The following is a 20172-nucleotide window of genomic DNA, read 5'->3' as shown; positions in this document are numbered from 1 at the left end:
AGGCCAGGAAGCTGCTGCTGGCCTTGTATCACTCCACAGTAGAGACTCTCCTACTGCCTGGATGTTTGGTACGCAGGGGCCACAATGAGAACAGGAAGGCTGCGCAGAGGGTAATTAACACTGGCCAAAAAATAACTGGCTGCCCTCTGTGACCCCTGGAGGCCATCGCCAGATCCTCCTGTCTGAGGAGAACAAGGGCCATCACAGGTGACCCCCACCCACCACCCGTTTGACTCGCTGCCCACTGGTAGCGTCTCGGGTCAATCAGGTCCCACACCTCCAGACCATCAACCCTCAGGCCACTCACATATGGACTCTATTCTCAGACCAAGTCCTCAGCACGACTTCCAAGCACGTTTCAAGTTGTTCTCGAATGTGTGCCTTTCTCTTAAGCACCATTTGTAGAGGAAACAGTTGTAGATGTGTTGTTTAAATCCGCTGAGCACCAAAATAGTAATGCAACACATCTTCTCTACAGCATCCTTATTGGTTTTCTTTAGGAAATGACAACATCACAGAAAGTGAAAAAATAACTGCAGACCTGAGTATTGCCACCATGTGAGAATTATGCAGAATTGTAGGAAGACCACATTTCCCACTGCTCAGTTGCTTCTTGTGCTTCACCCTAAAGGGCAGAATGACATCATCAGGTACATCATCAGGGGTCTTGTGGGATAAGTAGATACGTTGTTTTTTTTGTTTTTGTTTTGTTTTTTATTAATTATCGCACCTAAATGAAGCCAGAAAAGCTTTGAGGGATCTAAGTGCTTTGACCTTAATGCCAGTATTACCTTGCATTCACTACCGATGGCTAGCTATATTAATTTTGCATGAGATTAGGAAATGATAATCATTTCCTAATTAGCACTGACCACCAAGTAGAGCTGAGCTGAGGGGGAATTGTCATTATTTTTTAGATATTTGTTAATAAATCAAAGAGTTCTTTTAAAAAAATCTATAAAAAGATGCTTTCTAAAATCTCAAACATAAATTCCCTAGACGACTTTTGAACCCCTTACATTACTTACTTACATTACACTGTTGCACCACAAAGATGTCTGAAGTCTTGCTACATAAAGCATCTTTAACAACATAGAAATATACTATGTAACTTTAAATATATCTGTATATCGACACCATTACCAGTCAGCTGATCCACAGGTGCCTTATTCATCTACTGAGGCTGCTCATGCATGGATCTGCTGCCTGCACCTTCAATTTAAGTTTAAGCAGCTATTTCAGATACTCCACAAAAACTTCTGCCATCAGCCAGAAATAAAGATCTGACTCGCTTTCATAGCCCCCCCCTGCGGTTTTTGCCATAGCATTCTTCCATCAGCTGGAGCTAAACCACTGTGACTCAGCAGAAACATAAACATCTCACACGCCGGGAGGGCCGCGTGCAAACAAAGCAGAAAGGAGTCATATTTAATTCATAAGCCAGTGCATTGCAGGAAAGACCAGATTGTCTGATACGCCGAAGCCTGGAAGGTCCTGGCAGCTGACTCTGGAGGTCCAGGAAATGACAGCCAGGGCCAGGACTGCAGCCGCCACGAAGCACACATCAGACAGGAAGGGGCCCCACTCAAGCTGGTTAATGTCAGTGGATATTTACTGTCGCTGGGTGAGCTTTCTGCATCCTGCAGGACACAGCTGCATTTCCCATAGGACAGCTCTATCTTAATGGGCAGCAGAGGCATAATGAAGCACGGGTGGTGGATAAATGGATGCAGCAGAAGTGGCAGCCAAATTTATTTTCGCCCTGGGAATTGGGTCTTTGTAATCTAATGTGGAGGCTGAGCTCTTTGTCTTTTTCTTTGTCCCCCACCTGTGGTGGTTGATGGGGGACTTGATATCATTAATGCAAACAGGCTGAAATAATGTAGATTTATTTGGAAATGAAACAGGACCACATACATTAAAAATAAATATATATGGAAACACAATGCATTTGGTTTGATAACGCCTTGGTGGCTTTATCAGTTTGTTTGTGTACCTGCCTCCCTATTTTAACCCCGCCTCCTCAACAGGTACTTATGCTAAAAGGGGCGGGCTAAAGGAAAAAAGAAGTGGGCAGAAAATCTAAGATATGAAGATAAAGCATAGACTGTATATGTAAGATGGACAGCATAATGCCATTTGTCAGCATTATGCTTTGCAACTTGGAAGCACAGAGAGGAAAGTTTTAAATGTCACCATGATGTGGATGTGTCAGCTGTGAGATGGATATGACATGTAATAGAATCAGTCTTCCTAATGGCCACCAGAGGGCGACACTTAAACTTGAAAACAATCATTCTGCTGTTTAGAAGTTTAAAGAGGAAACTGCACTTAAATGCCTTGCTCTCTCAGCTCAGTAACCCCCTTTCCTGATGCTTTTTTGGGGGGTTTCTGTCGACAATTGTCTGCCCAACGGCTCATTAGCAAGTGAGCATATTTATCTCTGCATTTCAAAATCACATCTGCCTTGTTGTGAATTCCACTTCCACAAAGCTAATTCCCAGGAGTCAGGCCTAATCAGAATCAGTGTGACACCGTTTTCGATCTTTAACCAAGGCCGATTACTTTTTTCTTTTTTTTCATTAAGATCACAGAAGACCTGGATTTAATAGCTTTGTAATTGTGCAAAAAGTCTGTTTCCACCATTCGTTGCTACAGTGGAAACATCCAAACATGCCCATATTCACACTGCAGTTTATAGGAAACATAACAGAAGGCAGTTGCTAGTGCATGTACGCTGATAGGAGGGGGTGCTACAGCGGGGTTACTTTACAGGCCTAATGTTTTGTGTCAGATGAAGCACCGGCAGCCATATTGATCATTTTTCATGCCCTGCCTCATTTCACTAAGAGCCCCAACATGACTGCTGGTGGCATTTTTTATGTCAGTTATGAGACACGCAGAAAAAAAAAGACAGAACGAACTGCAGCTCTGACAGCGACAAACAAACAAACACACTCTAATGTGCTGCAACATGCTTTACTTTAATAATTGTGAAAACAGTGATTATTCATGTTGAGCAGGTGAAATGATCAATAATCACACCCTAAACAAATCACCCACCATGCACATTACAAGCCTTTCATTTACATTTTATCAATAAAATAATCAATATAGCCTGTTTTTTTTTTTTTACCTTCTAGTGGTTGGTAAAAGCTTAAGTCACATTTTTTTTCATTTTAATCATAAATTATTTTCAAATCACTTGAAAGATTAAAGAGAAATCCCAAGGAGCATTAACCAATCACGGTTAAGCAGGCTTTGAGCAGGACCCTACAGAGATATCGCCAAAATGCAATATCCAAACAATCGTTAATCTTCTTACGGGAAGATTTATTTAAAAAAAAAAAAAAAAAAAAAAAAAAAAAGACCTTATAGACAAATGGAACGAGCAGGCCACGCTTGGATATCGCCCCAAAACACTCGCTATCACTCGGAAACAGTGAGGTTGCAGTGGCTGGGGTTGATTCTCAACCAGTTATATTTTTTTTTAATGTTCACTGAAAGACGCAAATCCAGTAAGTGAACAACATTTATGGGGGGCGTTTGTTTATGATAGGACAGTAAAGGAGGGAGAAGGCGTGCAAATGGTGTGGGGTCAGATTTGAGCCCGGCCCTCTGCAACAGCCTTATGTTATATGGATCACCTGCTCTGTGAGCACTGAGATATACTGGCATCCAGTCACTAGAGCAATATTTAAAGTGACTCAAGGTAGCTTTGTACTCCTGAGTTTGTCACTCGTAGTTGTAAACAACATTAAACATTTTCTTTCAGGTTTTTCCAAACACGGAGCAGTGACTATCACACGGCGCCGCTGTTTGTTTCCGTGTTCCCAGAAGTTGGGCCCAGCTTCCTGCTGACATCACAAAGGTCGTCTAAAGCAGCAAAGCTATCATTAGGCACCAACGCGCAGTCCGTCATGTGTCTTGACTAAGTTGTTACGAGAATTCGTGACACTAATGGCCTAATCTGACACAGTGTTTTTCATCATTACGTGATACGGTACGATGCGTTCGTATGGTAACCACTAAATGTGGATGACGTATAAAACTTCCTGAGATAATCACGAGGAAAGCACTCAGGTGTTTCTTCTGATACGGCTCGCACGCCGCTGCCGTTTATTTTTTATTTTCTGTAAAAAAGTTAGTGTAGTTTCTTTAAACAACACCTCAACAATTGTGATTGTGCCAAAATGCCACATGTTTACGTGCATCTTCAATTTGCACATAAAAACAAAGTGCGTGGAAATGCTGGCAATTGGTAGAAAATCATTTTACATTTGTTCGAGGTGGAAAAATTCAAGCATCAAAACAACAACAAAAAGAAATTATGAAGTGTAACGGGAAAATGTAACAGTTCTGAAGCTTTCTTCTGCACTGCCTCTCGCTTACCTATTCAGCAAACCAAAGTCTCATCATTCAAAGTCATGTGAAGCTGCTTTAATAGCAGTTGACTGAGAAGTGAGTTAATCCTAAACTGGTTATCTGTTCATTATAAACAGCAGCTAATAAATCACATATTCTAATCTTCTGGAATTCATTAATATCTGTGGCTTCATTTTTTTCCCTTCTCAGTTGCTCCAATAAGCACTTTTAGTGCTCAAGATCCGCCATTGCTGTCTGTTTTTATGCTATTATTATTATTACTACAATAATTGCAAAACACCACCGAACCCCCTTTACACCACTGATGTTAAGCAATGACACAAGAATTGGTCTTTGGGGAGGAAGTTTTCTTTGGGGGTCCTGAGGGAGATGGAGAGAGCATAAGGTTTGAGTACAAGGAGGAGGAAGTACTGATTTGCGAAGAGGCGCTGCTGTATTGGTACCCAGAAGACACCGAGCTGGATGGGTACCCGGAAGACACCGAGCTGGATGGGTACCCGGAAGACGCAGAGCTGGATGGGTACCCGGAAGACGCAGAGCTGGATGGGTACCCGGAAGACGCGGAGCTGGATGGGTATCTGGAAGATGCGGAGCTAGATTGGTGGGGTGAAGAGGTTGTGCTAGGTGAGTAAAAAGAAGCAGAGGCACTGGCTTTATGTCCAGAGGAGATCGTGCTAGGTTGGTAAGCCGATATGGTAGCTGCTGGTTTTGATGCTGCCACTGGTTTTGGTGCTGGTGCTGATGCACCACCACTGTACATCAATGTACTAACTAGTGGGTGTGTGGTCTTGTACTTTATCAGGTACTCGGGGTAGATCTGGTGCTTCTCAAACACCACATATATGGAGGGGTTCATTACATCGTCAACACAGCTGTCATAGAAGTTTATGTCCCCTCCGTCCTTCGAAGGAGGTCGGCGATAGTCAGAGGACCCTTTGGTGAAGTCTCCCACCAGCACCCGTGAGATGAACATGTCTCTGACGTCAGTGTCACCGGTGTAGCTGTGGGAGTATCTGGCATCACGGGCAAAGTAACTACCTGTGTTTAGACACCAAAAGAGACCATTGTGATTATCGGGCAAAAAAATAAGCATCATTCACCACAACCACAGATGACAAAAATGTCTGTTTGGTGAGTTTGGAGCTTCTGTTTTTTAAATGTATGGTTTATGAAAACATGCTTTTTATCAATAACTGTTTCAGCTTGAACATTTCTTCCAATCACCTTTGCCAAAAGCCGTTCCATTAAGTCCACAGATTCTCCAGTCAAAGTTGTTGTGGCAGATGGTGTCAACAAATTTGGAGTGAGTGCCATGAAAAAGCTTTTTCTCAGTCACATTTCCCCCTTTGTTTTTGGTCTTCATCTGATTCTTTTGCCTTGAAATAGAAGACATACAAATATCTTACGTCAGTCTGGTTTGTTTGTATGTCGTGTGTGTGTCCGTGAAGTGAATTTATGTGCAGCATCATTCTCAGTGGCTAAGCATTGGAAGCAGGAAAACACTAAATGCTAAAATGCTGCCAAACAGTGGGAAAAGTAGAAAGAAGTCAGAAAGTGTGCACGCTGACCATAGACTGTGTACACAAACATTAAATGGTAAATGGTAAATGGCCTGTATTTGTATAGCGCTTTTCTAGTCCCTAAGGACCCCAAAGCGCTTTACACAACCTGTCATCCACCCATTCACACACACATTCACACACTGGTGATGGCAAGCTACATTGTAGCCACAGCCACCCTGGGGCGCACTGACAGAGGCGAGGCTGCCGGACACTGGCGCCACCGGGCCCTCTGACCACCACCAGTAGGCAACGGGTGAAGTGTCTTGCCCAAGGACACAACGACCGAGACTGTCCAAGCCGGGGCTCGAACCGGCAACCTTCCGATTACAAGGCGAACTCCCAACTCTTGAGCCACGATCGCCCAACACAGCCTCTGGCTCTGAGGAGTGACACCAGTGCAGGAAGCTTAAATCTGTATTCTTTCAAATCACCAGCAGGGGGCAAAAAATGGATAAAAGAAGTCAGAGTTTACTGAAGTCTGTGGACCGCAGAAGACAATACGTACCATTGAAAGACTTCCCAAAGAGCTTTGTTCTGAATCCTCTCAATTTTGACAATATCAAAGCCTTTCATGGTTTTACAGAAATGAGTTTCCACCGTCTTAAATTCTTCTGAAGCGCGCTGGACGGAGATTCGCTGTAAGAAAACAAAGACATATTGCAATCTTTCAACACGAGCATTTCCCCTCTCCATTTAGTTAGACATGAAGCTAAAGAATTCATACTGAGTACAAATATAAATTCTATAATGTTATTTTTAAACAAGGCCAGCAACAGTGTTAAAAAAGGCATTTTAGTTCCAAAAACAACAACCTGATGGCAGAGTCGGACTGCACGGAGAAACACAGAAATGGAAACTCTGAATTCAACGATAGGAAATATATTTCTAAGCGAAGCTTTTTTTTTTTTTTTTTTAGCTTTTTTCCTCAAATATGTTCTTAGAAAAAAATCATTTGGGAAAATCTTTTGCTTACTGTAGAAATTCCACTTGAAGGGGCATCTGAACAGGAAGCAATGTGCGAACCAGTGACTGAATAAAGTAAATGGTTTTTGTCTTCAATCAACAATGGGTGAATACAGCTTTAATGGATAACTGGAACTTCCAGTATTCAGGATGGTGTAACGTAAGAGCCCACACTGAAAAATACTATGAGGCCAGAATCTAGTTTCTATCTGAGGAAGGATGACAGATCAGACATGATCTTAAAAATACGTTTTTAAGATAAAGGCTTGTCTGTTTTTATTTTGTCATTCGGTTGTCTTATTTAATCTTTTTTCTCTCTTTTGTTATTTTGTATGCGTGTTAAATTGTTTAATATAGTGTTGTATTAAAAAAAAAGAAAGAAAGAAACTGATTGCTTTCACCTTTTGCTAGAAAATTACACTGCGAACACAACCAGATACGGCATGCCGGCTCGGACGTCGCCCGGATCAACAAGGTCCGCGTCAGGTGTTGAGGAACCAGGGCACCCTGACGAAAAGTGGGCTACTGGAACAAGAAGGCATCGGTGGGCAAGAGACGAAAACAGGGCGTTGTTGGAATGCTACTATGCAAGTAACCCCGGCGGAAGGGACTACACGAATAGGATGAGGGACCTATGGATTCTTCGATACCCAACATCCACAATGACGGCGAAACAACTAGTAGCTCAGTGTTCCAACATTCGAAAGAAGGGACTACTCTCACAGCTAGAGATTGACGAGGTACAACACAAATGCTACGGCAAGGAGGAGTCAGGATGCCAGGTCAGGGGGGAGATATCATCACCCCCACCCGAGATTGGGTACATAGCCCCAAGTGCGATAGGAGAAGGATCGTTGAGTGCGAGAGGAACTGACCTGAAAAATAGGATCATGGCCAAGCTTGAAACCTAGATCCCCCGTAGTCGGTTACCAAGATTACGTGAAGTACCCTCAGAAGGTCTGCTAGATGATGTTAATGCAGCACTACGGACAATACCTACAACCACGATTACCGACACTAACAAGCTGATCTACAATACGGCAGCAGTGATCAGTGAGATGCTTGGCTACAAGTTGAACAGCCACAAGGGGCAGTACCCTCCATGGAGAAGGAGGCTAGAGGGCAAGATCAAAGTAGCACGGAGGGAGGTTAGCCAACTAACGGAGTTGCAGAAAGGTGCGACAAAGAAGGTGCATAAGAAATACAGCAAGCTGTCCATACCTGAGGCCTTGGAAACTGCCAAGCACTGCTGTTCTGCATAGGCCTGAACCCCCTCAGTGAGATCATTAACAAGACTGGCTACGGATACCGACTATGGAACGGAGCAGTTGTCAGCCACCTCCTGTACATGGATGACATCAAGCTGTATGCCAAGAGTGAACGAGACATCGATTCACTGATCCACACTACCAGGCTATACAGCAATGACATTGGAATGTCGTTCGGACTGGAGAAGTGTAGTCGGATGGTAACAAAGAGAGGGAAGGTAGTCAGAACTGAGGGGATTGAACTACCAGAAGGCAACATTGCAGACATAGAGGACAGTTACAAGTACCTGGGGATCCCGCAGGCAAATGGGAACCATGAAGAGGCCGCTAGAAAGGCTGCAACCACCAAGTACCTGCAGAGGGTCAGGCAAGTCCTGAGGAGTCCTGAATGGTAAGAACAAGATCCGGGCCATCAACACGTACGCCCTGCCCGTGATCAGGTACCCTGCTGGGGTAATAGGCTGGCCAAAGGAGGAGATAGAAGCCACTGACATAAAGACAAGAAAGCTCCTTACCATGCATGGAGGGTTTCACCCCAAGTCCAGCACCCTGAGGCTGTACGCTAAGCGGAAGGAAGGGGGCCGGGGACTGGTGAGTGTCAGCACCACAGTCCAGGATGAGACAAGGAACATCCAAGAATACATTGGGAAGATGGCCCCAACTGACCGAGTGCTCAGTGAATACCTCAGGCAGCAGAAACCCAAGAAAGAGGAGGGAGACGAGGAACCATCATGGAAGGACAGGCCCCTGCACGGTATGTACCACCGGCAGATAGAGGAGGTGGCTGATATCCAGAAATCCTACCAGTGGCTGGACAAAGCTGGACTGAAAGACAGCACAGAGGCACTAATCATGGCAGCACAAGAACAAGCTCTGAGCACAAGATCCATAGAGGCTGGGGTCTATCACACCAGGCAAGACCCCAGGTGCAGGCTGTGTAAAGATGCCCCAGAGACAATCCAGCACATAACAGCAGGGTGGAAGACGCTAGCAGGCAAGGCATACATGGAACGCCATAACCAAGTGGCCGGCATAGTGTACAGGAACATCTGTGCCAAGTATAACCTGGAAGTCCCGAGGTCAAAATGGGAGATGCCCCCAAGGGTGGTGGAGAATGACCGAGCTAAGATCCTGTGGGACTTCCAGATACAGACGGACAAAATGGTGGTGGCTAACCAACCGGACATAGTGGTGGTAGACAAACAGAAGAAGACGACCGTAGTGATCGATGTAGCGGTTCCGAATGACAGCAATATCAGGAAGAAGGAACACGAGAAGCTGGAGAAATACCAAGGGCTCAGAGAAGAGCTCGAGAGGATGTGGAGGGTGAAGGTAACGGTGGTCCCCGTGGTAATTGGAGCACTAGGTGCGGTGACTCCCAAGCTAGGCGAGTGGCTCCAGCAGATCCCGGGACCCGAGCTTCAAGGATAAACCGCCCATACACATATACAAAAATATATACAAAAAAAAAAATATATATATATACATACAAAAATATATACAAAAAAAAAAATATATATATATATACACACATATATATACACATATATATATACATATATACATATATATACATATATACACATATATATATACACATATATATATACACATATATATATACACATATATATATATATATATATATATATATATATATATATATATATATATATATATATATATATATATGTGTATATATATATATATACATATATATATATATATATATATATATATATGTGTGTATATATATATATACATACATATACATACATATACATACATATACATACATATACATATATATACATATATACATACATATACATATACATATATATACATATACATATATATACATATACATATATATACATATACATATATACATATATACATATATACATATATATATATATACATATATATATATATACACATATATATATATATATATATATATATATATATATATATATATACATATATATATATATATATATACATATATATATATATATATATATATATTTTTTTTTTTTTTTAGGGGTGCAACGATACAAAATTCACGGTTCGGTTCGATACTTTGGTGTCACGGTTCGATATTTTTTCGATACAAAATAAAATGTTCATGTCTTTTTAATTTGTCATTTATTAAAATTATAAATATATATTTTAACTCAAAAGTACAGTTTTTAAATTTAACCCTAACCCTTGTGAGTGTTTTTTATTTTGACAGCGAATATGCACCTGCGGACCACTTATGTGCAGCCCTGGTTATTTAGCTCGTCATATTGCAGCCACAGAAATTCTTTTGTCCATGAAACCATAAAGCTGCACTTTCTTTTTGCCTTATAGTCTGATTTGTCATAACTTCTCCGTTTTGTGGTAAGCTTTTCTTTGGCTGTCACTTCTTCACTCTGACCTGTCTTATTTGGCTCAGCAGAACTGAAATATATATCCTGCTGCTTTTACACACGGACTCACATAAGCTCAGCGATTCTCTGCACGATCAACCTCTCACATGTTTAAGCTGCGGGAGATTTCACTTGTCATATTTGCATAGTAAGCTAACGATTGATAAGACAATGTCAGAGGAATTGGTGCACAAATTATCATCACTCACCAATCAGTGCTGTCGCTCTCTATACACAGTTCACGCGATTGCAAAGTGAAAGCAAAAAAACAAGCGCAAATTCAAACGCGATTTCAATATGTCACATATTGACAGTGGCTCACCGATGCCAATGACATAATTACCCAGCTACATTTCCGAAAGAATGAAAAAGCATTGACATATATTTTTCCTTCCTACAATAGCCGGACGGGCAGGGCAGAGATAGATTTTGGTAGCCCGACTGGAAAAATCGCTAGCGTCCTAGCCCCAGGACGTCGGGCTAGCGATGATGTCTGCGTAAATGTGCAGTCATATTCGTTGTGTTCCCACTAGTGCTTTCAGGTTAACCTCGTTAAAATGACCTTAACGCCACAACACGGCAAATCTCCGTTAATGAGCTACCCCTGATCGCCCCGTGCATGGGGCTGGACGGCCAACACGTTAACGAGCTAACTGCGCTAACACACTAGCTCCCACCCATGTAATTGAGCATTGCGTGGCACATCCAACATACTGTTTTACTTTAGTCATGACTCGCTTACCTTCAGGGTCATACGTCACATGAAAACCAAAATAATTCCAAACGCCAGATCTGAATGAGGGTGGGGGAGGTGCCCTGCGCTCTTCCTTCTGACTATGCTGTCTGTGTTGAGCGCTCAGTGGATCTGCGCTCGACAGTGCAGCCTAGGCGGAGTAGTCGAACGCAGATTCACTGAGCGCTCAACACAGACAGCATCGTCAGAAGGAAAGTTGATAAAATAAATTACAAATGTTGTATTGTTCGATACATATGCGTACCGAACCGAAAGCACTGTATCGAACGGTTCAATATCGATACGAATATCGTTGCACCCCTAATAAATAAATAAATAAAATAAATAAATATATATCTCATCAGAAACATAAAAGTAATATTTTATGGTTTCACAATACCGAATATCCTGTTTCGGGGATCTGTGTCTTGTCCCAGTTGTCTGGTATTGGAGCAGATGCTTTAACCACGGGCCGTCTGCAGAGAGAAAGGGTTAGGATGACTTTAAATACACAAGGTTTGGGTGTAATATGTCTGAAAACATAAGTAATACAAATGCCATTAAAAGTTTCCTCAATATACAGACACCTTCACTTTTTACATATGTTTTAAGATTTCATTTTAAATCAACAAAACATTTTTCCTATCACATGCCATAATGGCAAGAGCTCATGTTTGTCATTTTTAGGGTTTTTTGTGTTTGCTTTTCTATTTTTTTATAATTGCTAAATAAAAAAGAACAAATAGGACCCGCTACTGAGATGATCTGGATACGGTTAAGAAAGACACACACCTGAGCATGTAATAACCCCCACAGTTCATACTAATATCAGAAAAAAACAAACAAACAAACCAACCATGAAATCTTAGGAACTCTTTCTTAACATCCAGGGCGACAGGCCTCTCCAGGTCTAGATCAGGGCACGGGTCTAGAATCATATCTCTGTGTCACTGTTTTATCAATTATGCGTTTTGTTTCAATCTACTCTTAAGGCCCTGGCAACACTAGTATGCTGGCACGTTTACCCACAATGGTAAACCAAACCCAAACAAGCACTGTCTTCATGCGGCCTTCCCTCACCAGCTGGAAGCTCGAGGGCCAAAGCTGGAACATCAAATTCTTCCTCAAGGTCAAACAGATATACATTCACACACACCCCGCCCTCCAAACACCTTCCATGCTTACTTCCACCCGATGCAGTCAGGCTGGTCTGTGCTCAGTATGGCTGCAGGACCGGATGGCTGTTGTCTACATTGGCTCTCTCCCATACCCCCCCCCCCCCCCCCGAGCCCTGTTGATGTCACGTGTTTTTTATGTTGTAAGTTGTGAGGATTCATGTGCTTCATTGTGTTAAGGGTTTTTTTTTTTTTTCTTTCTGTTCTCAAACTGCTCTCCCATCTGGGTGGAGTTCTTCTTTTTCCTCATCTTCCCTCATGTATTGTATCATGTTTGTGCAATGTATGTACAATCAGAAGGCGTCCTATTTCACTGCATGTACGTGTAACATTGCTAATGACAATTAAACGCTCAATCAAGCATTGAACAGGAATTATGTTGGATTCTGGCAGACACACTGGTCTCTACAGACTGGTTGGTAACGATCGAGGAGTTAACAAGTCTATCAGACTCATTTAACCCTCTCAAGGCAGGCGTTGCAGATTTGCAACAGTTCAAAGCTAACAACCTGATTACCCCACATACATATTTTATGAGGTTTTTTTACTCAGAAGTACCACTGCAGGTATTCTTTTGTGCATTAGCAACAAAAAATTACTTTGAGCCTGAGAGGGTTAAAACACTACATAGTGTAAACCAAAGTGAAGGCATCTTAAAACTTTCTTGGGGCTGTTTTTGGGATGCCGTACCTGACTTTCTTTGTTAGGACATCTGCAGCAGAGACAAACAGTGGCCGTCTGCACACACACCTTTTGGTGCCATAGCGTTTATTTGTCTGTATCATGTCTGAGGAGGAAGTTTAAAGTTAAATGATAATGAGAAACTCAGTTTTACATTTTAACATGCAGAAATCAGTCAACACAGAGTTTCTATATTCTTTGTTTACCCTGGAAACTGAGTGAATACGACTGGGAGCCAGCAGTGAAGTCCACCACGTCTTTGTCATTGGCCAGAAACTTCTCCTCCAGCTTTGTGGTGTTGATGTCTGCTGCTTTATGTCCACTAGTCTGCAAAGCAAGAAAGGTGACTGTGTTTTTAACCTGAAAACAAACCTGCATCGGCATAAGAGCAATGAACGATTGGTAAGAGAAATTAATTTATAATATTTAATAAATATCCCAGGATAGCGACTGTCAAATTAGCTTGGCTGAAAACCATTGAGGCTGTTTGAAAGTCTGATGTTCTTTCCAGTAGAGTTACCCTAACAGACTTTAACTTTACTCTACTTCTTTATTTTTTTAAACTCAATAGTCCAGTATGAGCATGCTCAGTTCACATGATCAACTGAGCACAGCTGGTACATGTAGCCGTTTACTTCAGCTGCTAATTTCTCCTCAGAGATACCAGAGCTGTATGCACAGACTGTGGCAGCCTCGATTTACAGCCATAATAGATGAGATTAAAACTTTAATCATGAGCTGTAATTCCAGCAGCTTAAACAGCAGAATACATCCATCCATCCATCCATTCACTTCCGCTTATCCTTTTCAGGGTCGCGGGGGGTGCTGGAGCCTATCCCAGCTGTCATAGGGCGAGAGGCAGGATACACCCTGGACAGGTCGCCGGTCGCAGGGCCAACACACAGAGACAAACAACCATTCGCACTCACTTTCACTCGCACATTCACACCTAGTGGCAATTTGGATTATCCAATTAACCTATCCCCACAAGCTGCATGTCTTTGGACGGTGGGAGGAAGCCGGAGTACCCGGAGAGAACCCACGCAAACACGGGGAGAACATGCAAACTCCACACAGAAAGACCCCGGCCTGATGGTGGAATTGAACTCAGGACCTTCTTGCTGTGTGGCAACAGTGCTAACCACCGTGCCACCGTGCTGCCCAAAAGCAGAATACAGAGAGGATAAAAAAAAATATGAAAACTATAGTTGTGATTGCAGCAGAAGCAATGCAGTGACCTCCAAAATGGTCAGTGAAATAGAGGTTCAGTGACTATTTGTAGCTCAGATCAGCTCCGCTAGCTTTTCTTGCTGAGGCATGCTGTCAGTGTGGATGTCTTCAATAAAACTCTGGAGCAGCTATTTTTTCCATGTTTGTTCACTGTTTTCTACCTCACAATCTGTTGAGAAGTGTTTCACAATTATACCAGTCCTATGACGTGGCATTACCCAGAGCAAAGACTTTAACCTTTGATTAGATTAGAAAATCAGAAAGTCTACGCTTTAATAACAGCCTCTGATGTAATAAATCTATTGAGGCAGTATGACTTTAAAGATATTTTAACAGAGAGTGACAACAGAGAACTGACTTCGAAGCTGATATACTGAACATGTTGGCAAACAGTTACACATTTACATAGTCAAAAACCCCAGTGGATGACACTAAGGTGCTTGTGTGCACCTTTTATGTAAAGGTCCTACATGCTCAGTGCTCCATTATTTTTGCTGTCTAGCACCTAAATATGGTTCTAAGCAGGTATTATAGAATTGGTTTTTAAGAATTTGTTATCATTAAAAATGCTGCGTGTGTCTCATAGAATCACTCCTGATGAGAGCTAAAGCTAACACTGCTGGGGACAAAATAATAAAAACAAACACAAGCTGAAAAGCACTGAAATGCTTTGTGGAGATCACCTGGAGGGGGAAAACACCCGGTAGGGTCATAGTTCGAGGGACTTTTTTCCACATTACAAATGTTTTTTTTATCATGTTTACAACAAAAGTACTGACTCACGTGCTAACAACCTTTTGAAAACACTGTGGATGAACAGTGGATTCTGATGCTACTCACATCTGAGGAATAAATGTTCCACTTCCCAAACTCATCCTGCCAGTACCAAAGCCACTCGGTGGTGTGGATGAAGGTTGGCTGAATCACGGAGTTTTCTGTTGAGAGTCGACGTACTTTGTTCGAGCCACAGGTCATCGTGTCAAAGTGCACGGCTGGACTGGTGCTACTGCAGACACCCAAAACAGAAGGCATAATGTTAACATTTTAACACGTGCTACCTCTTTACTGGTGTGTGAAGTTGATATTTAGGAAACAGAAATAACTTGATAAAGAATTGTGTCCTCTGGCTATGGAATTATCACTTATGTTTCCTTTCCCCAACCATGTTGACAGTTGCTTTTGTTTGTGTTTGTATTGGGTCTGACTTTAGGATGAATTTGTCTCATTACCCGTTAACAATGTAAACCTTAGGCTACAGGCTCACACACCAACGCAAATCCTTATTCTAAAGAGGACACACGTGTGATCTTTGTCATAATATTTAGGTATGAACACAAAGCAAAGATGAAAGCGATCACCACGGTGATTCTTCTTTGGAAACATATACAGGCAGAAACTGAGCTGGCAGCCTGACTGCTCCTCAGTTTGTAACTTGTTGAAGTTCAGGCTGTGGCTGCTGAGCCGGGGTCAGCATACAGTCAGTTTTAACATCACTCTGGGTTCTTGGCTAGCTTAGCTTTAGCATGTTGTCAGTGTCGGTGCTTACAAAGAGCTGAAGTTGTGTTAGCAGGATAATGCAGTTGTTTCCATCCTGGATGCAGTTTCCACTTTACCATCACACTCTTGTTCTTTTGTGGAATAAAAATAAAAGTAATGTCCGTGCTCATGCTGTGGACCGCTCCACTACTTTCATCCTCAGACACATGAGCTGAAATCAGCTGATTCAAGTGCAGGTGGAACCAATATTAGAATCAATAGGCAAGCAGACTAACAATTCCAAGGAATGCCACTACTGGGAACTGTTCTCGATTATGTATTTGATTATCAGATTATCACGTTGTCTTTTGCAGGACTGCAGAGAGTCCTGTGAGAACTTGGTAAGTACCTGTATGAGTTACTGGGGTCACAGTAGTCTCTCTCAATTGTCTCATTATCGGGCAAATCAGTCCACTGGTGTCCCTCTTGGACCTGCCATCGGTACGGCATCTTGTCATGAGCTTTAAAACATCGATCTAAGAAGAAAGAAGAAAGACAGCTGGTCAAAGTCAAGAAAGAACTACATTAACGCCTCAAACGCTTACTAACCATGACTTTCTCACCATCATGTTTGCAGTGACCTTTGATAAAGTACATGCAGATCCCTGTTTTATCTGAAAGAAACAGGAGATATTTCACAGGCTTCATTCAGACAGCAGTTTTAGTTCATCTGAAAACATCAGAAGTGTTTTCAGCTGGTGTTTACCTCTGACAGGCCTCTGTCTATTGTTCTGCCATTCTCCACCTTTAGCAGCTTCATCACTGACAGCAGCGTTAATGTTGCTTGATGAACGAGTTTTTGGTAGTGGTTGCTTATTGGTGCCCCTGTTGCCGCCTCTCCCTCTGACAGCTGCTTGACTTCTTCCATGACGGCGTCTCCGTCTTCGAGTCTCACCGTTTTCACTGCTCGCATCGTTGTCACTGGTGGCTGCGGAGATGTCACTGGTGGAAGAGTTTTCATCGTCGCTTTCATTCAGTCCATTACTGGTGTACAGATCGAAGATGTGAGTGCCAGCAAGCATCTCAGTAAGTGAGGAGGCTCGATCCTGCACTGGTCGGCTGCTCTGGTTTCCTCTGTTTCCCCTATTGCCCCTGCTGCCTGTCGCACCCCTACCACCTCTCCCTCTGCCTCTCCGCTGTTGTTGACCATTCTCAGCCAGCCTCAAAGCCTCTTTATTTGCATACACAGCCTTCAAGGATGGCAGAAGGGCACCAGGTACGCCTCTTTCTTGGACATTTTTTATGGGCTGTGGAGCAGTAAAATTGTGATTCCTCGAGCAGCTGCATTCACGGCTGATGTACTTCTGGCAGATGTGGAGCCTCCTGCAACCATCACCATCCTGACACCGGCCGAACTCTCCATCACCGTTGTTGTAGTCGTAGCATATCTGATGGAGACAGAACAAAATGAAAGGAAAGCGTGGTTATATACACGGACTGTAAGTAAAAGATGGAATACAATCACTGACTGTATGTAAATGATGGATATAAACATTGCAACATCCTGCTTTTTTTAACCAGTTTAAATTGATTTTACTCTAAATGCCACAATAAATTGTTCAAAACGTTTTCTTAGGTCTAGTATATCTTTGTCAAGTTTAAAGACGATCCATAAAAAATTGTGGGTAATATAAAGTTTTGACTGATTTTTTAGATGAGACTTTGACCGCGACCCAATTTTCATCTAAATTAAATCAGCTGTTATCATCACACAAAATATGAAAAAGATATTGTGAAAACTGTGGACGGTACTGCAAACAAACAAACAAACGAAAGGAAATGATTATTTACCAATTACATTGCATGCGTTTTAAAACTTTTAATATACTTTTTGACATGTATAAAAAAGCTGATTTGCCACCAACGTGACAGAAAATGTGTTTTAAAATTGGAGAACAATACACATCTGGCAAACAACTTTACCTCTAAGTTTTAAGAACACCTCAATGACTGCCAATTTGTGAAGAATTACATATTATATTACACTGTGTGGGTGTCAGCTGTACTGTTTGTTATTGCTACAGTATCAACAAGCTGTTACAATTTAAATGAACATATCAGAATCAGATGTGAAAAGATGTTATGACAATGATGATGAGTTCAACCTAAAGTATTTCGTCAGGGTGCTTTTATCGTGTGTTAGGTTAAGACTCACAGCAGGAAGGAGTGTGTGGTCACTCTGCAGCAGCAGGGTGCACAGCTCCTCTCGGCTCAGGCTCTCCAGCTCATGCTGCCTCAGAAGTCTTTGGTTATGATCAGACGTCAGCTCATGGGAGAAGCTGCAGCCCCTCCTGTTGTAACAGAATCCACACAGCTGAGTCATGACTGTGACATGAGAAGGATTAGGGCCACACACAAACATGATAAGTGCTGCCAAACGTGGATTAATTCATCATTACACGTACACATGCTGTGTATCTGTTTCCAAATTCAGCCCGATACCAATAAAAAATTCATTTTGACTGAGTGTCTGTCAACATATGTGTTCTTATATTTTTCCAAACCCGAGAATTTGTCATTGTAGCTGGCTTCAAAACCAGTTAATATGACGACAATAATAAACACTACTAATAATAATAAGCACTACGAATTATTTGACATTTTAGCCTCTTTAATGGTCCGTAACTTGGTTGTACACAAATACGACAATAAAAAGAAAGTTTTTATTGAGACTCAGAAGTCGGTACAAGGAAGCACAGAGAGGAACTTTTCCTATTAGCCTTTCGAGTCACATGATGATATTTGTTCAGGTTAGCTTTCCTAACAAATCTGCGTCAAACTGCTGAAAATGTCGAATTTTCCCAACAATACCTGAACGCACCGTCAGTGTCATATTCACTGACTGTAAACAGAGACACTAGTCAGGGCCTTTAACCCTGGAATATTTTGCAGCCACTTTCAGCATTACTAGAAAAGGCCTGGATGAACAGAGACGGTGGCTGTTTCACTCGGGCCATGACTCACCTTTCTTACTTTAAGTCCAGTATATTTACCTGAGCTGAGTGAACTGACAGAATCCGCTGAAGAGGAAGTTTTTGCACAGGTGCAGACCCCTGCACGTCCCCGGGCAGTCTTTCACTCTGCAAAGTCTCAGGCGGGTCCTGGCCACCACCTTCGGCTGTCCGTTTGGACAACAGGAAACAAATTTCTCTTGGTTACAAATGATCTCCGACAACTTCGTGGGATCTCCGGAAAACAGATTATACACTAAATCCTCCGTGTTGACTGCTCCTTGGCCGGCGCAGATCATTTTCAGTATTTCCGTCTCCATCGTGTCCGAGCTCTGCCTGCGTTAACTTCCACCTGGGAGACCAAACCGCAGCTTGACGACAGCGGCCGCTGGTTTCATGGGAGGAGGAAAACTTCGGTATCATTTCTGACGATTGGAAAGCGAAACTGAGCTATTTTTATCTTGGACTGATGCTGTAATGCTGCTGATGTCCACTTGGGGGCGTCCACGAAAGAATATAGGGAAGACATTTGTACTCGGCACACAGTGTAACATTAACACAGTAGAGCTGATTAGCAGAAAGCTCAAAGTCTGACTAAAGGAAGTCATAGCCATTACCTCCTGTTGTAGCTTTGCTCTCCTTTAAACCTTTGGGGTGAATTTTCGGGTCTTTAGCTGCTTAACTGTCCATCAGCTGCCAGGCTGTGTGTTTGCAGGTTAAATAGCTCATGCATGTCTGCCTGGGGTGGGGAGGGTGAACCTAAATACATGTGCTGCACAGCTGTGCACTAACAACAATCACAAGTCCAATTAAAGCTGCAAGCAGCGTTATGAGGGCCCTCGCACCCCCGGCACGTCGAGCCACTGCCAACACCTCAAACCGGCACGTCCGATGTGATGTCACATTGATGGATTTCATGCTTTTAATCACCAGCTAACATTTCATCTTATTCAACCAGGATTATAGTCATGCCACTAGGTGGCGCTCTAACCATTATTGACAAATAGCATAACAAACATTTCCAAGCTCGAGTCTCATCACACCTGCGACCTTTGGGAGAGATTGGACATTGTGTTTTTTAGTGACAGCAGATTACTGCTTTTTGCGAGTGATTGAAACTCTACGTGCCGCCATGACCACCCCGTTTCCCTGAACGGAAAAAGCTTCGCAATTTAACATCACAAAGGTCTTTAGATTCTACACACTGAAGAATGCTTCAATATGATGAAATCCCTTGGAGGAGTTCGTCAAAGTATGAGGCCTGAAA

General features: G+C 42.5%; 1 protein-coding gene across 1 annotated transcript; it reads right to left on the bottom strand.

Annotated features, from left to right (window-relative positions):
* Positions 1–1873: 1873 nt before the first annotated feature.
* On the bottom strand, positions 1874–19650 carry LOC113008587 (protein mono-ADP-ribosyltransferase PARP12-like). Its single transcript, XM_026146063.2, has 12 exons — positions 18948–19650; positions 18110–18245; positions 16661–17342; positions 16518–16568; positions 16304–16430; positions 15259–15424; positions 13395–13515; positions 13198–13294; positions 11733–11808; positions 6454–6584; positions 5611–5762; positions 1874–5424 (listed from the first exon to the last, which is right to left on the bottom strand). Exons 1-12 carry the CDS (start codon positions 19223–19225, stop codon positions 4694–4696), a joined length of 2748 nt encoding a protein of 915 aa, XP_026001848.2. The 5' UTR covers positions 19226–19650; the 3' UTR covers positions 1874–4693.
* Positions 19651–20172: the final 522 nt, after the last annotated feature.

The sequence above is a fragment of the Astatotilapia calliptera genome, chromosome 17 (assembly GCF_964374335.1).
Source record: "Astatotilapia calliptera chromosome 17, fAstCal68.1, whole genome shotgun sequence".
NCBI lineage: Eukaryota > Metazoa > Chordata > Actinopteri > Cichliformes > Cichlidae > Astatotilapia > Astatotilapia calliptera.
This window is presented reverse-complemented; position numbering and strand designations above follow the sequence as displayed.